The 27,810-nt window shown below is 37.5% G+C and overlaps 1 protein-coding gene across 1 annotated transcript; it reads left to right on the top strand.

Annotated features, from left to right (window-relative positions):
- The first annotated feature begins 1,181 nt into the window (after positions 1–1,181).
- LOC149819114 (eukaryotic translation initiation factor 4G-like) lies at positions 1,182–27,810 on the top strand. Its single transcript, XM_089985998.1, has 10 exons — positions 1,182–1,304; positions 1,496–1,730; positions 3,031–3,164; positions 3,329–3,469; positions 10,493–10,560; positions 10,702–10,758; positions 10,847–12,370; positions 12,445–15,779; positions 26,386–26,580; positions 27,202–27,810. The coding sequence occupies exons 2-10, from the start codon at positions 1,537–1,539 to the stop codon at positions 27,530–27,532; spliced, it is 5,979 nt and encodes a 1,992-aa protein (XP_089842124.1). The 5' UTR covers positions 1,182–1,304; positions 1,496–1,536; the 3' UTR covers positions 27,533–27,810.

Genomic DNA, 27,810 nt, shown 5'->3' with positions numbered 1-27,810 from the left:
AAACATGCCATTGTGGTGTGGTGTGACGTGACCCTTCACTCTAACCACTCTGCCCTTATTTTGTATAAGGACCTGATATCTATAGAATCCAACCTCCTTTTAATTGAAGATGGTTTAAGGCTACAATTCTGAAGTGTGGGGAACTGCTTGGTGGGGAAGTTTTTTTAATTTTTTCTTAGACAGACAAAGCTAGGGTTAAACAAACCCCTACCAGTTATACAACCATTATACCATTGGGATTCGAACTTGCAACGTCCTAACACAAGGTGACGTGCACTAACTGCTCCTGCCAGACAAGCAAAGCCCCCCCTGTGTGTGTGTGTGTGGGGTGGGGTGGGGGGGGGGGGGGTAGGGTTTTTTTACACCAATTTGTTCTCATTTGCCAAGCTTTCAAATCTTGGACTCAGTTTGAGACTTGGACAGGTGAATTTTTTTTTTGAGGGAGAGGAAAACCATGGTTTGGGACACTCCCTGGACTACCTGCATCTGTAGACCTCATCTTTTCGACCCCAACTCAACACCCCAGATCACCACTAATCCCAAATCACGAGTTGGTTGAGAGAAGATTGAAGATTACAGAACTTGTTCTTAGGTGTGTGATATGTGGACTAGGGGTACTTGTGGCTGTTCTTGTAGGGACTGATAACCAAGTTAGGCAGGTTCTCGCCATTGAAAAGAGGGACAAGTTCACAGACATGAGAACTTTGGTGAGGAATACACGAACATACTCACGTGTCATGTGTCGTGTCCTCTTGTACACTACCATGAAAATTATATTACACAGTGACGAATCTTGTGTCCTTGTGAAATATAAAATATGGTATTTGGCTGGTTTAGTGTATATGCTGTGAACCAGCATGGAATGTTTATCAATCAACAGATCAAATGTCTTCTTGCTCTAAAGTCTAAACATTAAAAAAAATGAAAATTTGAAGAAATTGATAAAAAAAAATCAATAATCAAATAATAAAACTGTAAAAGTGACAAATCAGTAAATAAGGAAAAAGGTCAGGGGTAACCCTGAGATATAAATACAGGAAGGGAACACCCCAACCTTTCGGCTTCCCCTTGAAAACCTAAACTTTTTGACCGACTGCTGTTTTCTTAACCGAGACCCCTTCTCTCTCTCTCTCTCTCTCTCTCTCTCTACATATATCAACTTGTATTTTTATCTCTCGTCTCACTCTTCACACACACACACACTCTCTCTCTCTCTACACAATGCCTTCGTCCTCGACCGCCTGATTCTTCCACGTCATGATTCCCACCTCTTAGTCACCTCTATCTCTCTTTCTGTCTCTCAGGTGAGGGCAATCGAAATCTAACTGCATTCTTGGATTTCCCAACCCTTCTCATCTGATCCCAACGATCTCCCATCTTACCCGGAACACCCACGTCGCGGTTCTAGGGTTTCCTCTCCCATCTTCCGTTTCGTTGCTGGTTGTCGCTCATTTGGTTGGAATTAAGGGTACCCATCTGGTTTTTCTGGTTGCAGAAGCGAAGAATCGAAAGGAGGGAGGTGAAGAATTCGGATTTATGTCCCTCAATCAATCCAGGGTCGAAAAAGGCGAACCGCACACCCGCAAATCTGGAAGATCCAGTGTCCCTGGGAACCAGAGGGGTTTCCACAACGCGAACAGCGTAAAGGGCGGCGCCGTAGGCGCGGGCTCTTCCGTCACCTCTCCGTCTTCCTCCAATTCTTCGTTGCCGTCCGCGAGCGCCAATAGGAGGTTCTTGTCTTTATCCTATTCCTTCTCCCACCTTATTTTCAATCGTTTGAGGATTTTGATTTGATGGGAATTTGGGGTCTGGTTTTTCGAGGGTTAGCTTGGTGGTGTCTGTGGATTAGTTCGTTTCAAAAACTTCGTATGTGAATTTTGCTCTTGTTTGTTCCGTTGGTAATGGAAAGTTTTGGCTTTAGGGTTTGGTGGATGGTTTCATTGGTTATTGAGATTATAGTCCTTCGAATACGCCTTCGTTCTCTCATGCAATTTGTATTCTAGGGTTTTCAGCCGCTTGGTGTTGTTCTTCGTTGTTTCTCAGTGATCTAATTTTCGGTTGAGCTTGGCGGTTGGTGATGGAAAGTTTTCATGGCCAGTTGAATGTAATATTGCGATACGGTCTTTTTGTTGTTCTAATTTTACTGTTATTGGTGTATTATGTTGAAGTTGGTCTGGTTGCTTTTTAGGATTAACTCAATTGGTTTATCATCTCTGTGTTTTTTTTTCTTTTTTGGATGTAAGAAAGGTGGTTTGAATGGGACGGTGGAAGGGACTGGATTTTACAGTGAATGATTATCTGTATGAATTTGCAATTTTTTTTTAATCCCAGTTGTATTTACGAATTTACTATCATGGGACTGAAATATTGAAATATGGGATTGTGATCATCGATACTGTAAGCTCTACGTAATTTATTGTAAGTGGGTATGAGTTTGTAGCACAGTTGAAGTGGAACTTCTGTTTCTTCAGGTTAATTTGATTACATTTGTTCAGTATCCCGGATGATTTGACAAAATTTGTTGGGTGATAGTAACACTAACTATTACCTCTTTCAATTAGCATTGTTATAATTGTTTCTCTCAGTTTCTTGTACTCCCTATTCTTGCCAAGATACTCCATTTTGATTTCCTTAATGCAGTGGATCCTAAGGCGGTCTATATTTGAGTTCCTCTTTTGTAGGGCACTCGTGCATCATCTTTCTTGACAAACCTAAAATTATTGAATACTGGTTTCTATATTCGAATTTTAAATCAAATTTATTTTGAGTTATTGAGTTTTCTTTTGTGCCTGTTGACTTATGCTCTACATGTATGTGTGGAAGTATCTATGCTATTGTCTGTATGAATCAGAAATTGCTTGCAATGCAGCCCCTTTTTCTTTGCCTTTGTTTGTGTTCTTATTAGTGTCTGTGCTCCATTTCTTTACTGGAAACGGTGGCACAATTTTTTGGTCTAGCTGGATTAATGCTCTGGGATTTGATGATGATCTTGAAATTGTAGTTATTTATTTATCTATTTGTCTTGGTTAGTTTCAATAAGAATAATGGACAAGGAGGGCAACCAAGGGTGAGCAACCTAGCAACAAATCCTGAAGCCAATATAAGTCGTGGACTGCAGAATGGCATACTCCCACATAACCAGAAGGCTGTGGCTCCTTTGCCTGGTATTTCTCTTGTAGTCCATTCTTCATGTTTTGGTTGGAAGGAAACATTTTTTCATGGAAGTTGGTTTTATGAGCTTAATGCAGAATCTTCTATATTCCTTTTATTATCATTTACAAAAGTCTATTATTGTTATGTGATTGACCATCATGAAGTATCCTTGCAGGATCCTCTGGAACAGCAAACCCAAGTGTTACTAAGCAGATTGATCATTCTGTTGCAAAAATTGCACAACCTTTACCTCACGTTCCTTCCTCTTACTCCAGTACTGGGTCACCAGAATCAGCATCAGTGGATGCTCCATCAGGTGTTGCTCATTTTAAGGCATTGAATTCTTTTTCTTTTTTTTTCTGTGTCAATATTTTCAGTTGATTTTCTATGGATGTTCTTTGCCATCTCTCTTTCTCTCTACACATGTGCATAATGCTTTCACACACATACAGCTGCTTTTATGGTATATTCCTTTCGAATAGTGGATCACGACACTTTTGGGAGAATCTATTTCCTGGTAACTTAGGTTTGTACTTTGTATACTATCATTTCTAGGTGGCAGATTATTGTCCAGCACATTGAAGAACTATTCCTTGATGTGACTCATGTGAAGTGATAGTCATAAATATCTGAGTCTCAACCAGAGTTACCAGAAGCACCCCTACAGCATGGGAAGCGTGCTTCTCCAATACGCATTTCGGAAGCGCGAAACGTCGCACTTTCAAAATGTGTGGGGAAGCGTCCCCTTTCTTTGGGAAGCGCACTTCCCTTTTATGGGAAACACGCTTCCCATTTATGGGAAGCACGCTTCCCCCTTGCTTCCCTCTTTTTTCCATTTTATTTTTTATTTTTTATTTTTTTTCTTCTTTTTTCGCTTCCCCTTCGCTTCCTAGGTCGCTTCCGGTTCGGTTCCTAGGTCGCTTCCGAGACAGTTCGTGATTCGCTTCTAAGTCATCCCACGCTTCCCGCTTCCTAAATTTTTGAAAGTGCCTTGCTTCCCACTCCCACTTCCCATATCGCTTCCCGCTCCCGCTTCCTCGACTGGCAACCATGGTCTCAACTTCATCACCACCTTTGTTTGTTCAACCCAGGCTAGGAAGCAGGTTCAGGTCTGATTTGAGGATCATAGCACTAACTACCTCAATCAGACTTTGCTGACATGCAACAGGTGTTTTTATCATGTTTGCCTTTCTTATTTTGTTTTTCTAAATTTTGTGGGTAATTTGTCAGGTTTTGCATGTCTGATGCCTGATTTTTTTTAATCTTTTTGGGAAATCACACAACTTTTATTATTTTGAGTTTGATGGACTCCATGGAGTTTTGCTATTCTTTTGATAGGCTGAAATGGCTCAGGTGAATCCTTTTATTATCGTAGGACTTCATCAGCCTCTAGTTCAGGCTATAAAACAGGAAGTTTGGCTGGTTGTAGGTTGGTTTCAATTAGTCAGATTAAGGTTTGCTTGAACCTTGAGCATGGTTGGTGATCACCACTTTATTTTACTAGGCCAATTTTTATATATTTATCTTTTGAAGAAGTGCAAATATTTAATTTAATTCAAGTTGATTTATCTTTTGAAGAAACAGGAGTATTTAGCCTAATTGGCAGACATGGTTGTAACAATATTGCAAAAGTCATACTGGAGAAAAAATCATACTGGAGGGCATAACCGAAGGGTCTAAAATTCAGGTGTATTGTGTTGTATAAAAATATATGACAAAAAAAAGAAAATTAGAAAATTTAAAAAATATATGTGAACATTAAAACTACTAGAAGATCAGCTAAACCTAGATGTAAACTACTAGAACCTAAGTCACACGGACTCGGCTATAAGGTCGATGCACCCGCGTCGACACGCCCCGACACGGTCAACCAAGTGTCGGACTCGGTCAACGCACCGGGGCTGAGTTCGTCCACATTTTGGACTCGGTCAACTTTGACCGAGTCTATTTTTGTCTATTTTAGGCCAAAAGCTGTATAAAAACAAAAAAAAATTGAACTTTTTATATATTTTTTAAAATATATATATATATATATATATATATATATATATATATATATATATAGCCGAGTCTTATTATTGTTATATATATAGTCGTGTCTCCTAATGGGCACAACTTTGATTGAGTCTTATTATTGTTATATATATATTTTAATATATATATATATATATATATATATATATATATATATATATATATATATATATATATATATATATATATATATATATATATATATATATATAGCCGTGTCCCCGTGTCCAAAATTTTTGAAATTGCTCCGCACCCATGTGACATAGACTAGAACATGTTGAATTGTAGTAACTAACAAGTAACAAATGAAAAACAAAATAGTAAAACAATAAAAAAATACATAACAATGAATAGCCAAAGAAATCAACATGAATAAATAAATAAAGATACACACTTATAAAGAATTAAAACAAAAATATTTACACAATTATAGGGTTGTAGTTCACGAGTACATAAAACATATTTGGGTTTGATAGCTGATAGACTGCTTCCAAAAATATCTAAGCTAAATCATTAACATTTCGTTGTTGGTTCTATTCCTTGTTTTTTCTTATCCTTGAGAACTTTTTTCTGATTTTTGAAGTTGGTGGTGGCTCATCTTTATCAAAAATTTCTACTTCAAAATTGGGTATGAATTCTGGCAGTGGCTGCCCGCTTCTATTCATTTATTGTAAGCTAGCTGTCATTTCTGTACGAACATTGACTGGAATATTAGGAGAGCTACATTGCTTTATAGAGTTGTCATGACTTGCAACATGACACTTGAATCCAGTGTTGTGAAAAGCGTCGAGGCGTAGCGAGGCGCTCCACCAAAAACCGAGTCAAGGCGTAAGCCTCAATTTTTTTTGAAAACTTTAAAAAAATTATAAAAAATATCTAAAAATACAAATAAATAAAGAAATGCTTTATTGATGAAATAACAACCAATAAGAAATAGAAAATCTCAAATAAGTACTAAAAAATATGAGATTAACATATAAAAGTAACTAAAAACTGATTATTTAACTGGAAAATATATGAGATTAACAAAAAAAAGTTAAAATTTACTAAGAAACTGATTACATAACTGAAATAACTGAAAAATATATGAGATTAACCTACAAAAGTTAAAATATATGAGATTATTCTAAAAAATGTGAGATTAACATATAAAAGTAACTAAAAACTGATTACATAACTGGAAAATATATGAGATTAACCAAAAAAAGTTAAAATTTACTAAGAAACTGATTACATAACTGAAATAACTGGAAAATATATGAGATTAACCTACAAAAGTTAAAATATATGAGATTATTCTAAAAAATGTGAGATGAACATATAAAAGTAACTAAAAAGTAAAAACTGATTACATAACTGGAAAACATATGAGATTAACCAACAAAAGATAAAATATACTAAGAAACCGATTACATAACTGGAAAATATATGAGATTAACCAACAAAAGTTAAAATATATGAAATTATTCTAAAAAATCTGAGATTAACATATAAAAGTAACTAAAAACTGATTACATAACTGGAAAATATATGAGATTAACCAAAAAAAGTTAAAATATACTAAGAAACTGATTACATAACTGAAAAATATATAAGATTAACCTACAAAAGTTAAAATATATGAGATTATTCTAAAAAATGTGAGATTAACATATAAAAATAACTAAAAATTGATTACATAACTGGAAAATATATGAGATTAACCAACAAAAGTTAAAATATACTAAGAAACTGATTACATAACTGAAATAACTGAAAAATATATGAGATTAACCTACAAAAGTTAAAATATATGTGATTATTCTAAAAAATATGAGATTAACATATAAAATTAACTAAAAAACTGATTACATATCTGAAAAATATATGAGATTAACCAACAAAAGTTAAAATATATTAAGAAACTAATTACATGACTGAAATAACTGAAAAATATACGAGATTAACCAACAAAAGTTAAAATATAGTAATATACTAATAAACTTATTACATAACTGAAATAACTGGAAAATATATGAGATTAACCTACAAAAACTTTGTTGATTATGTCTCAGAAATCTTGTTGTAAAAAAAAAAAAATTTTGCGCCTTGAGGCACAGAGGGCCGCTCCTCAAGGCGAGGCGTGCCTTTTGCGCCTCAAGGCGCATTTTTGATAACACTGCTTGAATCTATGTATTTCATCATGAATTATGATTACATAAAAAATTACCTCTCATTGATCTCTTTTCAGAGCACTTCCCTCCAAACACTTAATTGTTCTTTCACGCCAAATTAACAATGGTGCTGATAAGATCCACTAATTTCCAAATTAACCTTCACTTCTTTCTCTTCCTTAGATTGATGAACCCATCAGGAGATCACGCAAGTGGCCCTTAATAGTAAAATACTGATGTCCAACTTTGCAAATTTTTTTTTTTTAAGAAGGGCAATATCAGAATGGATGGTTGGTTGATTCCTCATTAGTCACACAAAGGTGGTAGATACTCACAAAGTACTTCCCTTTTATTTTAGGTTTTCTTGGACATTTGTCCTATTTATGGAGACAACCCACACGAAAACCATGCCCTTGGAGAGGCCAAAACTCCAAATTGTGCTTTTGGGGAATGACTGCACTCTTGACTGTGTGATTGGTCTATAAAAGAACGAGGTTGAAAAAGGTCAAGATTATTGGAAAAAAACTATGTTAAGAAGCCTAGTTATAAACTCATATTAGTTTTTTGCTTTTTTAATATTGTGATTCATTGAGGTGAAGAAACAAATAAACAGAATAAATTCCTAAAGGAAAAGATCTATATAGGTGGTAGGAGAGAGAGAGAGAGAGAGAGAGAGAGAGTCATCCAACTTCTTTTCTTGTGGTTTGGAGCCTTCGGATCCTCTTATACCTTTAAAAACGAAGATCATGCCTTTATTTTCATAGCTCTAATTTTCTTCATATCAGATGAGGCACCCATGGGTCGATTTAGAGAAGATCTTGCACAAATTTAGCACCTTAGGAGCAGATTAAGGCAGGTCTTGCAGAAAAATGACTTCTGGGGCTGGTTTAAGGCAAAGCCATGAAAATCTTCAAAATTTTGGGGCAAAGTGATCTCAAATCTGTGGAATAAATGTTTTTTTCTTCTTATTCGAAAAGTGTAAATGTGTTCAAAGGCCCGACCAAAACTGGCTGAATGAGATAAAAATCTCTCTAGAAACATGCAATTTCTGGCAAGCATTGACTCTTATATGATATTGACTATTCCAATGATCTGTCACTTGGGTACAGGTGCCGGTGCGGGTATGGGTACGGAGGGTACGACACGGCAATTCCAAAACATGTGGGTACGGGGACACGACTATATATATATATATATGTATATATATTAAATATCACATAAATACAAAATAAATTCAAAATAAACTGAATATAATTTAAATATGTATGCTATATCTAAAATATATATTATATACTGAAAATATAAAGTTATAAACTGAAAATATAATTGTAAATTATAAATTGAATACAAACTTGTATGTACGGAGGGTAAAATGGCATGTCCAGGTGTCCACGCATGTTGACACAGGTACGAAGGGCAAAATGGAGTATCCAGGTACCATAGCCAATGATACAATATAATACATCCTTGTATCATACGAGATGGTTTGATACAACCTAATAGTCATTTTTTTACAACTTTTGGTTAAGCATTCTATCGTGTGGGGTATTGATACTATGATAAATCATATCATATCTATTAATACAAGAATAAAGCAAGGAGAGAATAAGAAAATCTCATATTTTCATTCTTTAGGGTAAAATATGCTATATGGGATCGACTTCCCTCTTTACAACTTTTTACTTGACTGAAATACCCCTAACAACATAAATAAACACAACAATGACTAAAGCCTACAAATCTGTACTTGTTAGACCATCATAACTATCACCGACTTTGACTTTGCTTTAGTATACATAACTATGTTAGGTACATTCTTTTGTATCATGTATTACAATATGATTTTGTAACATTCTGTTGTAACGTGTAAACATGTTCGTTTGAGACAGAAGAGCACTTTTTTTTGGCTGTCTGGTCATAAATGGCCTTAAGGCCTGGTCACGATGTATTCCTAATGCTTATGAGGGGTATGATCTTACATACGAGAGGCAAACAGAGGCATGCCAGTGGGCCTGATGCTTACCTATCATTCCATATAAATTGCCTTATTCTGTTAGTAAATTTGTATATTGCATTGTGTTGATTGGTTAAGTGGTTTATCTTGATGTCTATATTGTCAAGTTCTTGAAGGTTCAGTGATATTTAGTTTAAAAAGTAACAACCAAAAGACAAAAGTCCTTGAGGGCTTTGCTTGAGCATCTTCGTTGGAAATTCTTGACTCCTTGATTTTATTGAACATTGACAAGTTGGTTAGTTAATTTTTTGGTCAGTGACACGGATGACTTGATTTATGCATTAGCTGTCATTCTTACGTGTCCTCTACTTAATAATTTATACGTGTTAAAATTATAAAAAACAATCAAGTGACTCATCGGTGAGCATCAACATCTAATTGATTGGATGTGTTCTGGCGTGCTTGTGGCAGTCTGAGTTAGAGTTACCGGAAGCGCCATAGGGAGTGGGGAAGTGCGAAATGTTGTTCTTTCGAAACGTGCTTGGAAGCACACAAAAAAAATGGGAAGCGCGCTTCCCTTAAATGGGAAGCGCACTTCCCCCTCCCTTCCCCCTTTTTTTCATTTTTTTTTGTATTTTTATTTTTCTCTTTTTTCGCTTCCGGTTCGCTTCCTAGGTTGCTTCCGGTTCGCTTCCGAGACGATTCCTGGTTCGCTTCTAAGTCATCCCACGCTTTTTGCTTCCTAAAATTTTGAAAGTGCCTCGCTTCCTGCTTCCCGAATCACTTCCCGCTCCTGCTTCCTCGACTGGAAACTCTGGTCTGAGTGCACATGTGATGCACACACTGATGCATATTCCCGTTGGGCATGTGCATCAGTGCATCTATATGTTTTTGTGGCTGCGTGGGCATGCAAGTGTGTGTGCTTCTTTATTCCATCATGTTACAACTTATGACTGTTCATGTTGCGTCTATGTTTTCTATATAATTGTTACTTTTTGCTTCATTTTTCTTTTTTTCCTTTGAAAATTTTGAAATATTTTCATTTTCAGAATAGAAAAAAGCTCTGCAGATTTTTCCTCTTAGAACTGTGCTGGCATTATCTATGCCAGCTTCTTGTCTTGCAACCATGTTGCTTGCTATTTTCACGTGTCTCCAATTTTTTGCTAACTGCTGGTGATTGTTTATTGGGTTGTGACAGGAGATGTCTCGAAAACGTTTCCACTTCAATTTGGGACCATAAATCCAGTTTTTATGAATGGGATTCAGGTCTTTATTTACACTTTATCTTTGTTACAGATTTATATCAGTGTCTTTTGGATATGGTCATCTACATTATTGTTCTTTAGTTTTGTACACTTATTTTTACAGTTATTTTAGCCATTCCATGTATGCAATTTTCTAGTGCAGATACCTGCACGGACCAGTTCTGCACCACCAAATTTGGATGAGCAAAAGCGTGATCAGGTCTCTCTCTCTCTCTCTCTATATATATATATATATATAGTGTGTGTGTGATTTCCTTTTCTTAGCTCCATCTGTTACTGCTGTATAGGCACGCCATGATAGTCGGCCTAACCCTATGCCCATAGCACTTGCTGCTAAACAGCAGCAAAAACACCAATTGCAGCAGCCACAGCAACAACAGCACCAACAGCACCAACAACAACAGCTTAGAAAAGATGTGGGTGCTAAACTTACTAATGTTGCTGAGACTCACCAATCTTCACAGCCAAGAAGGGATGCTAGTGCACTCCAGATTCCAGTGCCACCTCAAACTTCTGCAGCAAAGCCTTCTGTTCTTCCTCCTGTCAGCGGGTCTATGTCAATGTCTTTTCAACAACCTCAAGTACCAGCACAATTTAGTAATCCAAATCCACAACAGTCACAGAGTGTTTCTTCTGGATCACTTCAAATGCAGTTGCCCCTTTCTGCTGGTAATGCTGTGCAGGTTCAGCAGCAGGTATTTGTTCCCAGTTTGCAATCCCATCCACTGCAGGCACAAGGGATGATTCATCAGAGTCAAGGACTGAGCTATGCACCACAGATGAACCAACGTGCACCTCAGTTGAGCAGCTTGGGCATGGCCCCTCAATATCCTCAACAGACAGTCAACAAATTTGTTACACCACGCAAGGCAGTTAAGATAACTGACCCTAAAACTCATGAAGAATTGAGACTGGATTCTTTTGTGGATGCATCATCCTCAGGGCAGACAGTGCAACTTGCTAGGTCTCATGCAGCTGTTCCCCCTCAGTCACAGCAGCCCATTTCTTCATTCCCACCTGCTCATCAGATTGGTTATTATTCGGCAATGCAACCTAACTCATATACTCCTATCCTTTATGCTGGTCAGGCTACCCATCCTTTAACTAATGCTCAGATTACGCCTGGGTCTTCAGCCCCAAGATATAATTACCCAATTACCCATGGTAGCCCTACTGTATCTGTTTCAAATCCTGCTGCACAGAACACTTCCTTACCTCTGACTAAGTCTGGGTCATCAATGCAAGCTACTTCAGGGTCAGTGATTCAAGTAACTGTGAAGCCACCTACAGCTTCAATTTCAGGAAAGGTTGGGAGCTCCACTTCTGCATTATCTGTTGATTCTTCTTCTGCCAATAAAGGTGCTGTTCTTCAAAGCGAACCAGTTAAGCTTTCAAGGCATCATGATGAATCTGGCTCCTCACATTTGCAAAGGGTCACTGATGGGGCAAGACTGATCTCTTCTGCAATGGGAGGGATATTAGCACAACTTCCACCTACAACTGTTTCTTCAGCAGTGCCTAGTGATGTTGGGCCAGAGAGTCGTGTTCAACAGCCAAAAACTGTTTCTGGAACACCATCTTTTTCCAATTCATTACATGCTATGGTTAAACATGCTGCACCTTCTGCTGTCATTGTAAAGCAGAGGCAATCCTGCAGTGTCTCTTCACCCAATCCTGATGTTTTAGCTGAGGAACATGTCTCAACTAATCTTGAAGGACGCAAGTGGGATCCTCTTAAAAAGTCGGATTCCTTTAGGGATCAGAGGAAGCCGAACAGAAAGGAGCAGCGCCATTCTGAGTCACAGGATCAGGTACATGTATCTTGATGTTTTCAATGTTCTATTCTTTTTTGGTTTTTCATTACTAATGGGCATTTGTTCTGCAGGCTTGTGATTCTGCTAGTAACCTGAAGTCTGCTGCCTTGGTAACATCAAAGAATGGTGATATGAATTCAGGGAATGGTGCCAGAATTACTGAGTCCATGCAAGTTGCATCAGATGGGATTCTGACCTCCACTCCACCTCCTTCTCCATCTTTCAAGTCGGAGAATAGCAGTTCCTCAGAGGTTGAAGTAAAAGATGGTAAAATGCTATCTGCTTCGTTGGAAAACTCTGTCATAGAATTAAAAGGAGTGACAGAAGCATCAAAAGATTCTGGGACTGCCAGCTCTATTGCATCTGATTCAGTTCCAACTATTGCTGGTATAGGGGAGAAAAGTCCTGGGGAGCCATCAGGTTCTGTTGATTCTGAAGCTGTGAAAATTATTCCAGAAAATTTGGTTTCTTCTTCTTTAAAGGAAGAGGATCATGGACATCATGATTCTGTGATGAGAAACCATATCAATGGGACAACACAATTGGAGGACAGCACAAGAAAAATGCCTAATTGTTGTGAATTGGAAAGTCAAGAATCGATAAGCATGCTTTCGACAGGATGTTCTGATAGCAACCAGAGCACAGATGCAATTAAGCACCAGGAACAAGTGGTTAACAATGTGGATGAAAAGGTTCTTTCAAACCTTTTAGAAATTGAAGCAGAAAATACTGCTGAAGAGGCATTGGCATCTTCCTCTACTCCTCATTTCATTGAAGTTATGGGGCAGGGAGAGAGCTTGGATGATTCTGCAACTACGTCACGAACAGATTCAGATTCTCTAGAAGCTGACTTGTCTTCTGCTCTTCATTTGTCTGTAGATGAAAATGAAAAGAAAAGAGAAAGGGAGGGCAAGATGTCTGGTGAAGAAATCACATCATCATCAGAATCCACTAATTCAAATCGAGAGTTAGCTTCTATCATGCTTCCGGGTTCCTCTCAAGTGGCACGGAAACATGAAGCTAGAGGCACAGAACTCTTAAGTGGTGGTGCAAATTTGAATACTTTGTCAAGCCCCAGGGATAAGACATCATTGGAACAGAGCAAGGCAAAGAATGTTTCTGGGAAAAAGAAGAAGAAGGAACTTCTTTCTAAAGCGGATGCTGCTGGGGCAACTTCTGATCTTTACATGGCATATAAGACATCAGAAGACAAGCGAGATGTTGCTATATCAGAAAATGTGGATGCCCCCTCCCTGTGCGTTAATGATAGGCAGATGCCTGCAGATGATGTAATGAAGCATGCTCCTGCAAAAGATGAAGATAGTCAGAGCAAATCTGAACTAGATGATTGGGAAGAAGCAGCTGAAATCTCTAGCCCTAGATTAAAAACATTGGAAACAACCGAACAGATGCACAGTAAGAAGAATGAGGACCGTGATAGTGGATCTGTAGGTAAAAAAAGATACACCAGAGATTTCCTAATGACCTTTTCAGAGCAATATAAAGATCTTCCTCCAGGATTTGAGATTGAAGCAGATATAGCAGATCTGGTAACGATCATTCAAATTAATGTTTCCTCACTTGTTGATCGTGATCCACATCATATGGGTGGAAGAATATTTGATAGGCAACCAAGTGGGTCATCTAGACTGGACCGTCGTGGGAGTGGAAACATGGAGGAGGATAGATGGAACAAATTAACTGTTCCTTTTGGACCTGCACGTACGGACCTTGCTTATGGTGTTGCAGTTGGTGGATTTCGTCCAGGCCAAGGGGCAAACATGGGGGTCTTGAAGAATCCACGTGGGCAACCAGCAGGCCAGTATGTAAGTGGAATCCTTTCTGGGCCCATGCAATCTCTTGCTTCTCCAGGTGGGCTACCAAGGCTAAATGCTGATGCTGATAGGTGGCAGCGTGCTGCTCCAGTTCAGAAGGGCTTGATTCCTTCCCCCCATGCTCAATTGGTAGTCATGCACAAAGCTGAAAAAAAATATGAGGTTGGCAAAGTCTCTGACAAAGAGGAAGCTAAGCAGAGACAACTGAAGGCCATTCTTAACAAGCTGACTCCTCAAAATTTTGAAAAGCTATTTGAGCAAGTCAAAGAAGTTAACATTGACAATGTTGTTACTCTTACCGGTGTTATCTCCCAAATTTTTGATAAGGCTTTGATGGAACCAACATTCTGTGAGATGTATGCTCATTTCTGTTCCCATCTTGCTGGAGCATTACCAGATCTGGTTGAGGATAATGAAAAGGTAACATTCAGAATATTGCTTTTGAATAAATGTCAAGAGGAATTTCAGAGGGGGGAAAGGGAGCAAGCAGAAGCTAATAAAGTTGGGGAGGAAGGTGAGGTGAAAAAATCTGAAGAGGAAAGAGAAAAAAAGCGGATTGAGGCCCGCAAGCGGATGCTGGGTAATATTCGGCTGATTGGTGAGCTTTACAAGAAAAGGATGTTGACTGAGAGAATAATGCATGAATGCATCAATAAGCTGTTCGGTCAATATGAGAATCCTGATGAAGAAGATGTTGAAGCTTTGTGCAAGTTAATGAGCACAATCGGAGCTATAATTGATCATTCCATAGCCAAAGTGCACATGGATGCATATTTTGATAGAATTCATAAGCTATCAACTAATCAGAAGCTATCTTCTAGGGTGCGGTTCATGTTGAGGGACACTATTGATCTCAGAAAGAACAAATGGCAGCAAAGGAGGAAAGTTGAGGGGCCTAAGAAAATCGAGGAGGTGCATCGTGATGCAGCTCAGGAGCGGCAAGCCCAGGCAGGAAGAGCATCTCGTGGCTCTGGCATTAGTTCTTCAGCAAGGAGAGGACAGCCTATTGATTATGGCCCTCGAGGGTCCACTGGATTACCTTCTCCAGGGGGACAGCAGATGGGCTCCATCCGAGGGATGCCAGTGTCTTCGCGCTTCGGTACCCAAGACGTGCGCACGGAGGATAGACATATTCTTGAAAGCAGGAATATGTCAGTTCCCTTGCCCCAGAGGTCCACTGATGATGATTCCATCACCCTTGGACCCCAGGGTGGTCTTGCTAAGGGGATGTCTATGCGAGGGCAGACATCAGTGTCAAGTGGGTCCACAAATGATATTGCAATGAGCAGTGGGGATGCCAGAAGAATAGTAACAAGTCTAAATGGTTCCAGTACTGCTTCTATAGCAGATTGGGTGCCTTATAAATCAAGGGAGGAGGTCAATTCTAGGGGTCTTCTGCCTGATAAGCCCATGTCTGTGCTTGCTTACAATCAATCAAATCCTCAAGATCGTATAAGCAGGGATGCAAGAAATATTCAAAGTTCTTCAACTGGTGCACATAACTCATCAGAGAAGTTGTCGGAAGAATGCCTAAGAGAAAAATCAATCTCTGCAGTCAAGGAATTTTATAGGTACCATATTTTTCGCCTTTTATTTTTAGTGAGGTCAGTTGCTTTTAAATATTAGTCGTATGCTCAATGCATTAGTTACTTTGGGAGTACAAGGCTTCTTAATGCCTAGTTTAGGTACACATTGACCATATATGCATGCAAAAGAACATATGGGAGCGAAAACACATTTTTTTATCTTTCATTGAAATTTTAGCGCATTGCGGGCCGTTTTTTTGAATCCATTGAAAAACTTGCTTACATGATCCAAAACCTATTTTATACTAAACAAACTGTATAGATATGGTTAGATCCACAAAGAATTGAAAAAAAAAGGTTGAAAAATTTGGTGTCCTCTACTAGGTTGTACGTACAAACCAGAGTTACCGGAAGTGCCCCTACAATAGGGGAAGCGCGCTTCCCCGATACGCGTTTCGGAAGCGTGAAACGTCGCACTTCCGAAACGCGTGGGGAAGTGTCCCCTTTTTTGGGAAGCGCGTTTCCCTTTTATGGGAAACACGCTTCCCTCTTTTTTCCATTTTATTTTTTATTTTTTTTCTTCTTTTTTCGCTTCCCTCTCGCTTCCGGTTCGCTTCCGAGACGGTTCGTGATTCGCTTCTAAGTAGTCCCACACTTCCTGCTTCCTAAATTTTTGAAAGTGCCTCGCTTCCCGCTCCTGCTTCCTGCTCCCGCTTCCTCGACTGGCAACCATGGTACAAACTACTGTAGCATATATATATATATATATATATATATATATATATATATATATATATATATATATATATATGAGTAATGCTACGATGCTCCGGGAATACCTACTCCCACATACTAGCAATCATGGTTGTAGGTTGTATCTTCTCAATTAAACCTTATGGATGTACTCAACATAGTTTATTTGATAGGAATCATGTTTTGAACCATGTTTTTAAGACATAAAAATAGGATTTTTTAAGTCATGAAATTTGATACATTGTGAGCTGTTGATTTTTAAAGGTCTTAAAAGACATACATGTATGCTATAATCACATGATCCAAAACTTGTTTTCTACTAAATAATGCTTATAGATAATATCTATAAGGTCTGATCTAAGTCACACGGACTTGGCTAAAAGGTCGTCACACTCGGGTCGACACGCCCCGACACGGGTGCGGACACGGGCAACTAAGTGTTGGACTCGGTCAGCACGTCGGGGCCGAGTCCATCCACATTTTGGACTCGGTCAACTTTGACCAAGTCTATTTTTGACCATTTATTAAAATTAATTTGGACTCGGGTCGGGTCCAAATCCGAACCCAGCCCGGATCCAAGACGATATCGGGTCGGATTTACGATAAGTTTTGTTGTTATCACACTCACAAGCTTCTTTATGTGTTATATTTTGGTAAGTTTGTGTTGTTACTTCAATAAAATTACTTTTTTATTTTTGCTTTAAAATTTACAATCTTATTATATATATATATATATATAGCCGTGTTCCCGTGTCCAAAATTTGTGAAATTACTCTGCACCCGTGTCGCAGCCGTAGCCATACCCGCACCCATGTGACATAGGGTTTGATCAACAAAAAATTTGAGAAATTTGAAAATCTAAAGTTTCTATTAGGTGTGAGTAGGTACTCCGTGAGCACCTTATCATTACCATATATATATATGTGTGTGTGTGTGGTGGGAGGTATCATTTGGTCATGTCGACCTGACCCTTGGACCTCATATGTGGATTCAACATGGTCCAAATGCTAGGAACCAGCTCTTGGATCATTTTTTTTTCGACAGAAAAAAGAAACAATTTTATGATCCCAAAAGATATCACACATTGTACGCTGTTGATTTTTCATGACATGTACTCATAATCGTATGATCCAAGAGTTGACTCCTGCTAACTAAAACATGTAGATCACATCATAAAATTTGAAAGAAACTCGTTTGGATATCATTGCGACCCGACAAAAATCTTAACCATATGTATGTATGTATGTATGTATGTATGTATGTATGTATGTATGCGTGCGTGCGCGACACACGCACGCATGCATGTATGCATATATGTTCTTAATCTAAAGGAATAGAACGTGAATATCATCTCAAGCAGTGTTGTTAAAAACGCGCCTCAAGGCGCATCGCCTCGAGGCGAGGGCATTTTTGCCTTGAGGCGCACTTAAAAAGCGCAATACCATAAAAGCGTACCCCTGAGGCGCCTTGAGGCGTACGCCTTGAGGCGTACGCCTTGAGGCGTACGCCTTGAGGTGTACGCCTTGAGGCGAGGTGCGCCTCACTGTGAGGCGCACATTAAAAAATCCGATGGCCCGGACCCGAGTCTGACTCGGACCCAGGCCCGTATTGTCGAAGGATCGAGAACCTGTGTCTTTAAAAAAGACATAGGCGCCTCAGGGCGAGGGGCAAAAGCCCTCGCCCCTTCTCTCTCCACTCCTCCCCCTCTCGTCCCCCGCGATCGCTGTCGCCGGCCACCACCTGCCGCCGGTCATCGCCTCTTCCACGTTCTTCTTTCCTCTGTTGAGAAGGCATCGACGACCCGCCGACCACCACCGTCTTTTCTCTGTTGCGAGGGCGCCAGCGACTCACCGCCACCGCCACCGCCGTCCGTTCCAGCGACCTCGACCGACATCCTCGCCGCCGCCTTTCCTCTGCGTTTTCCGGTGACAGGTAAACCTTCTTTGCTTCTTCTTCTCCGTGATGGGTCGACCGACAGGGGGCAGAGCCCCCTGTCATCGCCTCTCTTCGGCAGGGGGTTACCCCCTGCCTTTCTTTTGGGGTCGATCGACAGGGGGGCAGTGCCACCTGTCGTTGCCTTTCGTGGGCAGGGGGTTCCCCCCTGCTTTTCTCTCTTGGTCGATCGACAAGGGGGTGAAGCCCCCTGTCTCTTTCTTTTGAATCGATTGTTTGAATCGATTAGGATTGTAATACATTTTTGTGGATTGCTGAACTTGTATCTTTAGTTTTAGTTGCTAATTTGTGTTTGCATCACTACTAATAGTTCTCTGCATCGGGTGTCTTATTGTTTTGCTTGCATTTGCCATCATTTTCTTGTTACATTCTCTTGTTAAGTTTATTTTCAATCTCAGAAATTTTATTTCCTGTATTTAGATTAGAATTTAGTTGTTAATTTATTAATTATCATTGTTAATTTATTAATTATCGTTTTTAGATACATTAATACTAGTGAGACTAGTTAAAAAAATGCAGTACATTAATACTTATGTTGAAGTTTTATTGTAATACATGATGCTGATTTTTAGATTTCTTTAAAAATCTGACTAAACATGACTAGTTTTGGATATGGTATGTGTTTTAACTAAAAGAACTAAAGAGATCACAATCATGGGTTTCATTTACAAAACCTGCAACGGACCAAACCTGGTTAAGCTGGACAAATTACTTAAAGGACCTTTCAACTCACATTATATTTTGATATATTTGCAACTTCCTGACTATTATGCCTTATGTTAGCATGTTGCATATTAGTCTGTTACATTACATAAGGGCTATGTATGTCGTCATTGTTTTGTTTCTATTACTTTGGCATACATGAGCAACGTAGCTCCTGTTGCTCAATTATGTTTTTTTCTAGGATTCCTATATAGCTTATACACCAGGATTATCTATTTTGCATTTGTTTTCATGTAATGTGGTCAGCAAAATGCATGATGTTAATATATATTTTGTGTTATGTATTTTTGCAGTTAACAATGGCAAAAGATGTAGGATGGGATCATGGAGTTAAAGTTCCAAATCCTACTAAAGATCCCAATCTCGTAGGACATGTAATTTGCAATTACTGTCATAAAGAGACTACAGGAGGCATCTATGGGCTAAAACATCACTTAGCTGACACAAAACATGGTGTAAGCATGTGCGAAGCGGTTCCACCTGATGTGAAAAGATTTTTTAAGAATCATCTAAAGGATCAGAAGAAAAAGAAAGAAGAGTTAGAACAAAACAAGTTGGATATCAGGAGAACTGTCTATTTTGGATCATTAACAGGCGATAATGTGAATAAAAAAACTAGTGGATCATGTAGTGATGCAAAAACAAGTACAGGTGGTCCTATGGACCTTTTTGTGAACAAAGAAGCACGGCAAACCACAATAAACACTACTTTCAAAAGGTATGAATGAAAAAAATGTATGCCGTGCCATTAGTAGATTTTTTATGCAAATGCCTTATCATTTAATCTTTGCAATAGTCCATATTTTGGTGCAATGGTAGAAGCTATTGCAAATTATGGGCGAGGGTTCAAACCGCCTTTTTATCAAGACATCAGAACGTGGATTTTGAAGGACGAGGTAGATTGTACTTATGAAATTTTGAAAGAGTTCAAAAAAGACTGGCCAAAGGTTGGTTGCAGTGTTATGGCAGATGGTTGGACAGATGGAAAAGGAAGAAACTTAATTAATTTTCTTGTGAACAACTCATTTGGAACAGTATTTTTGAAGTCCGTTGACATCAGCGACATGGAAAAAACTGGTGCAAATTTGTGTAAGTTGTTTGAAACAGTTGTTAAAGAAGTTGGTGAAAGTAATGTGGTGCAATTCATTACAGATAATTCACCAAATTATGTGGCAACTGGAAATATGTTAACAGCAGGAAAAACATGTTTTTCGACACCATGTGCAGCGCACTGCTTGGATCTTATGTTAGAAGATATTGGAAAGATATCAATTTTTAAAGATACAGTGAAAAAGCCAAAAAAAATTACAAGATACATTTATAGTCATGCATGGATATTAAATTTAATGAGAAAATTCACAAAGAAGAAAGAACTTCTGCGTTCAGCCGTCACTCGTTTTGCCACAACATATCTTACACTTCATAGTATTGGATGTTATAAGAAAGAGTTAAAGTCGGTGTTCTTATCTTTAAATTTTAGAACATCTAATTACTATAAGAAATCTGGTGGTAAGAACATTTCTTATATTGTTCTTAATGATCATAAGTTTTGGGTTGCCTATCATATGCAATTAAAGCTACACTACCTCTTGTGAAAGTGTTGCGACTCGTTGATGCAAACGAACCTGCTATGGGATTTTTGTATGAGACAATGGATAGAGCGAAGGAGAAAATTGCTTCAAACCTTGACAATGTCGAAATAAAATATAAACCTATTTGGGATATCATTGATAGACGATGGGACTTGCAACTTCATAAGCCTTTGCATGCAGCTGCCTATTATTTAAATCCACATTTTCATTATGCTGACAACTTTAACCCTGATGGAGAAGTTATGAGTGGCTTTTATGATTGTGTTGAAAAATTAGTTTCTGATGCAAATATTCGGTTGAAAATTTCAACACAAATCGATGCATTTAAAAAGGCAAAGGGCTTGTTTGGCAGAGAGGCAACTGTTACAACAAGAAAATTAAAAAGTCCCGGTAAGTTTGCAATTATGTTGTTATTTGTCAATATTTTTTTATGTTTTTGTTAATTATGACATTCTTAATGTTTTTTATCAATTTTTTATTATTTTATTTGAATGCAGCTGATTGGTGGAGTTCATTTGGGCACGAAAATCTTGAGTTGATGAATTTTGCAATTCGAATTTTAAGTTTGACATGCAGTGCATCAGGCTGTGAGAGGAATTGTAGTACTTTCTCATTGGTTTGTGACTTTGTATTTTATTTTTGAAATACATTTTTATAAATTTAATTATCTTATATTTGATTATCAATGATTTGAAATTATAGGTGCATACAAAACGAAGGAATAGACTTGAACAAGAGAAGATGAATGCATTGGGTTTTGTAATGTATAATATGAAATTAAGAGAGAAATATGAAGAGGAGGGCTACCAAAGACCCTATATGTGTAGATCATATAGACTCAGACGATGAGTGGATTGTGGAGAAGGAAGATCCAGTGTTGCCAAGTGATCCCAATTGGTTAGATGATTCATGGTTGGATCCGAACTTCGACATAAATGCCATTGAGCATGTGCCTATTGAAAAAGTCACTTCACCTCATGTTTCACAAAGTGGTTCTAGGCAAAACATGTCTTCAAGAGATCGAGGTAAAGTTATATTCCTTTTACTTAGCTATGAATATAAATGTATTTTTTTAATTACATAATATAAATATTTAATACATGATTTTTTATTGAAGGAAAAAAAAAAGCAAAAGAAGTAATTGAGGACGTGGATGAAGAAAGTATAGATGATGAAGAGTCAGAGAATGAAGATGAAGAAGAACCTATTTATATAGATTCTTCATATGATGATATTGAAGACTTAAATATTGATGATGACGAGACACAACAAGAGCCTAGGCCTTAATTCATATCATAGAGCTATTGACCATTTATATGTTTTTTGGGACTTCCAGTTGTAATTGTGAATGTTAACACTCTCATTTTGAAGAATTCTGGACAAATACATTAACATTTGGTTGTTAATGTTAGCATGCATTTTTTAATTACGACATGATGTTGTTAGTGCTAATATGCATTTTGTTGTTAATGTTAGTTTTTTATTGAATGAATGCTCACATTTATGCAATTAGATACTTATATAGATCAAGTTGTTGCATTAATGTTACTTTTACATGTTAATCTCATATTTTTTTGTATTTATTTGAGATTTTTTATTTCGTGTTGGTTGGCGCTTCATCAATAAAGCATTTCTTATTTATTTATAATTTTAGATCATTTTTATAGTTTTTTTTAAGTTTAAAAAAAATTTGAGGCTTACGCTTTGCGCCTCGAGGCTTACGCCTCGCCTCATATTTTGGTGGAGCGCCTCGCTACGACTCAACGCTTTTCACAACACTGATCTCAAGTATAAACTCTTGAACAACAATCTTAAATCACTATAATTAAGAACATCAAATAATAAAAGTAAATTGAAAAAATGTAGCTGAAGACAAATTTTAAAAGAAAAAGAAAGCAAGTTAACAAAAAAACAAGTAATCAAAATCAGAAAAGGAAATTGAATGAAGTTAATGGATCAATATTAACTATGCCCGACACTTGTTTGACAGTGTCCTGGTGTCTCTCAGTTTTATGTTGTGTCATGACGACACAGGATATGCATGCTAAGTGAAATGTCCATGTGAGTATAAGAAGAAAGGAGATTTCCAAGTTTTTCATTATAGAGGTAATAAGATTATGGCCACATTTGGAAGTGATGCAATTATCCCTTAGAAAATCTGAACATTCATATCATATGAAAAGCATGGGATGTATAGATATGAAAATTTTCACTATTATTTCTCCATCTCTTTAGATAGAGAAATTCTCCATGTGTATGGTTGGTAAAATCATACAAGAATATGATTTTTTTTTTCTTGTTTGGAAGTGCATAGGGAGATCCTGTTTTTCCCATTTCATATAAATTTTTTACATGTTTTCCCACTTCCAAGCGTGCCCTATGAGCATACTGTGGAAAGGTATTATGAGTATTGCTGAACATTCTAAAAGAGTCAAATACCACTAAAAGCTGAATTGTATTCATGATCACAATTCATTGAGTTTAGGGAAGAAAAACTTGGACATGGTTTCTGTAATATGAAAAACCTATTTACTGGATTCTGAAACAATTAATAGGTCAATGCTAGAGGGGAAGAGACTCCAAATGGGTATATATTGATTATCTAAGTCGCGTACTTTTGAGAGGAACTATCATTAGCCTGCAGGGAAGTGTATTCATGGGTAGAATTGCGTGGCATCGTGGATTTTTCCTTGTGTTTCTTTGCAAGATTAGGTGGTGTATATTAGTTGTCATGTGATACTAATCTTTATAATACGAAAAGATGGAGACACGAATCTTGGAATGTAAGGGAAACCCCATGAGAAAAGGGACTTAAGATAAAAGTTTTAGACAACTCAAGTTGGATGGAAAATGAAGTGGAGGCTATGGTTAAAGTGCAGAAGTTGGCCCACTCAGAAAAAAAGGAACTTGTCAACATACAAATGCAAGACAATGATTTTGAGGTTTTATTGTATAAGAAGAAAGGAAACCCAAGATTGGAGCAAACTGTTGGTTTGACTAGTGTTCATTTCATTTAATTGTTAAAGCTTGAGCAATCCTGTGAACAAGCGGTTCTCAAGCTGCTAGCGAGGACCCCAGGGCTGTTCTTTTAGACATTTAATCTAGGTGACCTTCCTTTTGTTGCAAGCCAATTACTAGTCACCTGTTTGACTTTGTCGTTTGGAACACCAGGCTTGAGCTCAACTCCTCATTGATGTCATGGGATGAATGTGGCATGTTGATACTGAGCAGGATTATTTCGAGTTATTTAGAGCCAAGGTTAACTTTATTTGTTTTTTTGCCATTTATATGTCTGAATTTTGATTTTTTTGTCTTCTTGATGTTCTCCACTGCAATGTTGTAATTATCGTATCGGAACCTGTATTAGAAGGGCTGGCGATACGGGTTATTGTATCATATCGTAAGATACGGAAAAAATCCTATTTTAAAAATCACAAAAAAATTCAAAAAATAAAAAGAATTATAGAATAAAATAGCAAAAAAGAAACCAAATTTAAGCATTATGAACAATTAAACATTCACATGTACTACTATAACATGTGAAACAATATCGTAACAAACTAACAACCAACAAAAAGAAAAGATTTACTATTAAAGGGACATTAGATAACGAAAAAAAGGTTTTGAGTAAACAAATTAATGAATTATAACAATCACATAATACAAAAATAAAATAAAATTTAAAATAACTGAATATCGTATCGTGTCACATTAAAGATTCAAGGGGGTATATCGTATCGCATGGACCAATGATACTGCAATACGATGTATCATACAATACGATACGATATTGATAACACTGCTCCACCGGGTGCATTCATTTTTGAACTTTTTTTTTGGTTGAATATCAACTCTGTAGATAACTAGTTGATTATTTATTTTGAACGAAGGTCATAACTGTGAGACACAACTAACATTAGTCTATTGACTAGCCGAAGTAGGCTTATTGTTTGATATGTGACGGATTATACAATCTATGCTATTGAATAATGTGCTATCCCATTTAAAATCTTTCACAAGTTTTACATGCAAATCCTGGTGGTGGCTAATCAATCAAGTCTTGCACCTTTATCATATGTAATTCGATGGCATTGGCTATGTAGTCAAAAGCAGTAACTAGTCTTCTAGTCGCCCTAGGTGCAGGTTCAATGCCTAGTCTACTGCATGTAGGCGTTGGACCTGCATAGGTCCTTTTTTCACTGACTATGCCACTTAGGTTGCCCGGTGACAGCCTAGTAATTTCTTATTTTTGTTTAAAGAAAAGATACGAGAAAAAGGGGGGGGGAGTTAAAAATTCTACCCCCTCCTCCCCATTCTCTCTCTCTCTGCTTCTTCGTTTCTTTCCCTCTTCTTCCTGTTCGGTTGAGTGACAGATGGATTGAGAGAAACATTGAATATATATATATATATATATATATATATATATATATAAATTTATGTTGTTATAATGTGTATATTTATATATAGTTATATACATATATTGCTCTGATTATATGTTCTTCTGATTATAAATATATGTTTGGCTGAAATCATATATATATGATGTTTCTTTGAATGCATGTTTCTGTGAAAGCATGTTTTTTGTTAATATGTCATGATTCTGAAAGCATGTGTACTTAGTTGATGTATACATGATTTTGTAATAGAGAATGAGGATTATCCTGCCCCTTTTTCATTAGGTCCTGTTAGGACCCTCCAAAATTCATAGTTTCAGGTATTTTATGCTTGATTCAAACAGCTAAATGTGTTTATCATTGCTTATTTATTAAGAAGCAAGCTTTGTTTCAAATTGATTTGATGTAAAAATGTGAATATTTCATCATCAAATTTTAGTACAGTATCAACCATCTATTTTTTTACCTCCTTGAAATACACATCTAAGCATAAAGATGCTTCATCAAATACATGTTTTCTATTAAGTAGGCAACGATAAACATGCCTAACGGATTGGAATGAGCATAAACACCTAAAACTATGATTTTTGGAGGGTTCTAATGGTGACCTAATGAAAAAGGGGTCAGGATAATCCCCATTTTCTATGTAATATAATGATTTTACATGATTTTGAAAGCATGATTTTGAGTATGTTATTTGATTGCGTGATGTTTTTTGTCTATTATTTATTGTTGATTGCTTTTATGTTGCATACATGTTTATTGTTAATTTTAGCATTTTATTTGCAAATTTTGTATATCTTTGTATTTTTTTAATTGAGGTACCAACTATTCTACTTAGTCCCCTGCCTAGTTTTGGAATAGTCTTTTTAGGAATGCACTGCCTAGCACTTTTGACTTACACATGACATTGGACAGATGAACAATTATTGGACTCCACACTTAAAAAGTTTTACAACTTGTGTTTTTGTTGTGTTTTTTATGTCATTGAATTGTGATAAGATGATCAGATTATGTATACTATTCTATTTGTTTCAACAGAAAATTGTCATTGAATTTTGATGCTTAAAGATGATAAGTGTATATATGTTTTTTTTATTCAACAAAATTGTGTGAAATGTAGTTAAGGTGGTTCTCTTTTCACTGACCATGCAGCTCTTTTAATGTTGAACTTCAAGCAGCATCCTTGAAAATTTTTGAATCTTTACTAATCTGCAATTGGTTTTTCACCTGCAGTGCAAATGACAAGGAAGAAGTTGCTTCATGCATCAAAGAATTGAATGCACCAAATTTCTACCCTACTATGTTGTCGCTTTGGGTGACAGATTCTTTTGAAAGAAACGACATGGAGAGGGACCGTTTAACAAAACTTCTTATTTTTCTATGCAAGTCAAGGAATAACTTGCTCAGCCAAAGGCAACTTGTCAAAGGGTATGTGGTCTACTCCAGAACCCTGTCTCTAGTATGTCAGTTGAGTGAATTTAGTGATTTAATGACTTTTGCAGCTTTCTTGATTCAAGATTTATGATGGTTTCATATGGGGTTTGGGCTACTTGATTACGGCAGATTTTGCTGAGTGACACCTAATCCTTTCAAACTTGATTTGAGCCTAATCCTTTGTTATTGAAATCAACATTATTTTGTTGCATGTATGCAGTCCAGTTTAGGGTTGCCCCTGTCATTGACACAGTCAGGGGCACCTTGGATGTTGTCGTTCATCTTAACGATATGCTGATGGTCCCTTGTCAGCCGCCCTTGTTAAATCCTCCAATGTCGTCCATCCAGAGCATGGACGGCGCCGGAGAAAAAGGTGGGGCCCATCCAAATGATGGGGATCCCACCTGTGGTGGTCTGAATGCTGTTCATCGTGAGATGAGTGGCATCCATGTCCCTGCTGATGGTAACACCATTGTTGAATCTTGTGTTGGTCTTGAGCTCCCCTACTCTATCCAGGACCTGAGAAGCCTGAATGTCAAGTATTTATGTTTTAGCATTTCCTGGATTTTTAAATGCTTTGAAATTGTATCTGAATGTGTTTTCTTCCCTTTCCAGGTTCGAGTCTGTTTTTGCTACCTTGCCTGATGCCATATATGATGCACCTAAAGCAGCTGAATTCCTTGGTGGTATTCTTGCTAAAGTAATTTTGGAAAAAATTATTACTTTGAAAGATGTAGGAAGATTGATGCATGAAGGAGGTGAGGAGCCCGGTTGCCTTACGGAAACTGGAATTGCATCGGATGTCCTTGGTAGCATTTGCGAGGTCATAAAGAAGGAGAAAGGTGAGACTGTGTTGAATGAAATCTGTCGAGACTCTGATGTTCGGCTGGAAGATTTCCTCCCTCCGGATCCCCAAAAAAAGACGAAGCTTATTCCCTTTATTTAGAAGAATATGCTATGTATACTCGTCGATGCCTACTTGTTAGGTTACTACAATTTTCAGATGATCATCTTGTTCGTGGCTCTAATGTATTAAAATCTTCTTGGCATGTCTTGTTCTTCTGTTCGCTCCCATTTGGTCGTGTCTTCGTGAACAGTTCACTCCAAGAAGAGGTCATTCCTAAGCTGATTTTGAGGCCAGCCAAACTCAAATGCATTTTTTTATTTTTGAAGTTGAATCCGTGATTACAGTTGATATGGGTAATTAAATTGGTTACTGTTTCA

Source organism: Nuphar pumila, chromosome 13 (genome assembly GCF_984573655.1).
Source record: "Nuphar pumila chromosome 13, dmNupPumi1.hap1.1, whole genome shotgun sequence".
Taxonomy (NCBI): domain Eukaryota; kingdom Viridiplantae; phylum Streptophyta; class Magnoliopsida; order Nymphaeales; family Nymphaeaceae; genus Nuphar; species Nuphar pumila.
This window is presented reverse-complemented; position numbering and strand designations above follow the sequence as displayed.

Coding starts and splice junctions, on each gene's coding strand:
- LOC149819114 (XM_089985998.1), top strand. CDS start 1,537: ATGTCCCTCAATCAATCCAGGGTCGAAAAAGGCGAACCGCACACCCGC. Junction 10,759..10,846: donor ATGAGCAAAAGCGTGATCAG/GTCTCTCTCTCT, acceptor ACTGCTGTATAG/GCACGCCATGATAGTCGGCC. Junction 12,371..12,444: donor ATTCTGAGTCACAGGATCAG/GTACATGTATCT, acceptor TTTGTTCTGCAG/GCTTGTGATTCTGCTAGTAA.